This window comes from Urtica dioica, chromosome 4 (genome assembly GCF_054948205.1).
Source record: "Urtica dioica subsp. dioica isolate 48M chromosome 4, U.dioica_male_clone48M_v1_H2, whole genome shotgun sequence".
NCBI classification, from domain to species: domain Eukaryota; kingdom Viridiplantae; phylum Streptophyta; class Magnoliopsida; order Rosales; family Urticaceae; genus Urtica; species Urtica dioica.
Window position 1 is genome coordinate 43,543,569 of NC_142759.1, and position 1,885 is coordinate 43,545,453.

General features: G+C 52.4%; 1 protein-coding gene across 1 annotated transcript; it reads right to left on the bottom strand.

Moving 5' to 3' along the window:
• Nucleotides 1-526: 526 nt before the first annotated feature.
• LOC149401574 (uncharacterized) lies at nucleotides 527-1,572 on the bottom strand. Its single transcript, XM_089610789.1, has 3 exons — nucleotides 1,278-1,572; nucleotides 1,058-1,179; nucleotides 527-955 (listed from the first exon to the last, which is right to left on the bottom strand). The coding sequence occupies exons 1-3, from the start codon at nucleotides 1,570-1,572 to the stop codon at nucleotides 527-529; spliced, it is 846 nt and encodes a 281-aa protein (XP_089466915.1).
• Nucleotides 1,573-1,885: the final 313 nt, after the last annotated feature.

Sequence of the window (1,885 nt, forward strand, 5' to 3'; positions counted from 1 at the left end):
CTACCTGTCGGCGTGCGTGTTATATGCCAGGACGGGCTTGAAGCAAGCGCATTTCCCAACGAGCGCGGTACCTGTCGGTACACATGTCACGTTTTGGGTTTTGACTGCCGCCTTAGGATCAGCGGTCCGGCACGCGGATGCGACCCGTTGATGTCTCGCTACCTTTCGGCGTGTGAGGCGTGGAATCGTGCGAGAGCGTCGCATGAAAGATGTGTACCTGTTAGCCCCCCGAGTTTCTTGTGTACCCGTAGAGGAGACTAGAAATTATAATAACGCATGACAAAGCTTTTGAGGCGAAATGTAATCCCATTATTGTGTCAAAACAAATTAAAATTACATCCCTTGGCCATTAGCCTTATTTAAACTCGAAATTGTAACTTAAAAAATTGAAAGTAAAATGGAAAAAGCATGAAGAGTCTAGAACGGGCTTCTATTGGTAGTATTGCCTCAGATGCTCGGCGTTCCACGGATGAGTGAACACGAGCCCTTCTAGGTTCTCGAGCTCGTACGTGCCACCATGTATGGCTCAACGTTCACGATACGGGCCTTCCCAGGTGGGACCCAGGACTCCCGCCCCCTGCACCTTGGTGTTTTGGAACACCCTTCTGAGGACGAGGCTTCCCTCGGTGAACTTTCGAAGCTTGATCTTGGAGTTGTAATATTTCACGACCTTCCTCTTTTGTGCGGCGAGGCGAGTAAGCATGTCCGCCCTCTTCTCGTCTATGAGGTCCAACTCGAGCCTCATCACTTCGTTGTTGGCGGTTTCCTCGAATTCTTCGATGCAGAAAGTCGGGAGCTTGGTCTCGATGGGTATCACGGCCTCGATGCCGAATGCAAGTGCGAACGGGGTTTTGCCGGTCGCGTTCCGCGCGGTCGTCTGGTACGCCCACAGGACCATGGGGAGCTCCTCGGCCCACGCCCCCTTTCTTTCTTCCAACTTCTTCTTTAGGTTCTCCTTGATCGTTTTGTTGACCGCTTCGACTTGGCCGTTGGCCTGAGGATGACGGGGGGAGGAGAAGGTCTTGCTGATGCCCAACTGTTCGCATATGTCGCGGACATGCGCGTTGTCGAATTGCTTTCCATTGTCAGTCACGATCGACGCGGGCATTTCGAAGCGGCAGACGATGTTCTTCCAGATGAAACTAGTCGTGTTCGCCTCCATGATCTTGGCCAATGGTTCTGCCTCCACCCATTTCGTGAAATAATCGATAGCTATGATTGCGTGCTTGTATTGTCGCGGGGCCGTAGGCAGCTCACCAATGAGGTCGATTCCCCACTTTGCAAAGGTTCGAGGTAAAACGATCGGGCATAGCGGAGCCAGCGCCTGGCGCGGGACGTGGGCGAATCTTTGGAACTTGTCACATCTTTGGTCCACTCGTGGGAGTTCTTTTTTAAGGTCGGCCAAAAGTATCCAAGCCTTAGCAGCTTCAGGGCCAAACACTGTCCGCTGGCGTGGTTCCCACACAGCTCCTCGTGCACCTCGTGGAGTGCTTTCTTCGCCTCGATCTCGGTCAAGCATTGGAGGCGGGGCATCGAGTACCCTCTCTTGAACAAGGTATCTCCCCTCATCATGTACTTCGGCGCCAAGCTTTTCAGCTTTCTGGATTCCTCCTTGTTTTCGGGGATGACTCCTCGTTTGAGGTGTTGTCGCAATTTTTCGGACAACGATTTAGGAGTCAAAGGCGGTTAGACCCAAGGCCGGACCAAGTGGTCCCGTCTTGATTCGAGCGTGTCGGACTTGATATCCCAAGTCGTCCCTTAGCTGTGAGTGTCCTCTGAGTTTGTCCAAGTACCTGAAAAGGAAGAAGAGAGGTGTGAACTACAAAGGGGAAATAGAGGGGGTGCCTCTATTTACCTCTCCGACGCTCAACATTAGTAGGATTGA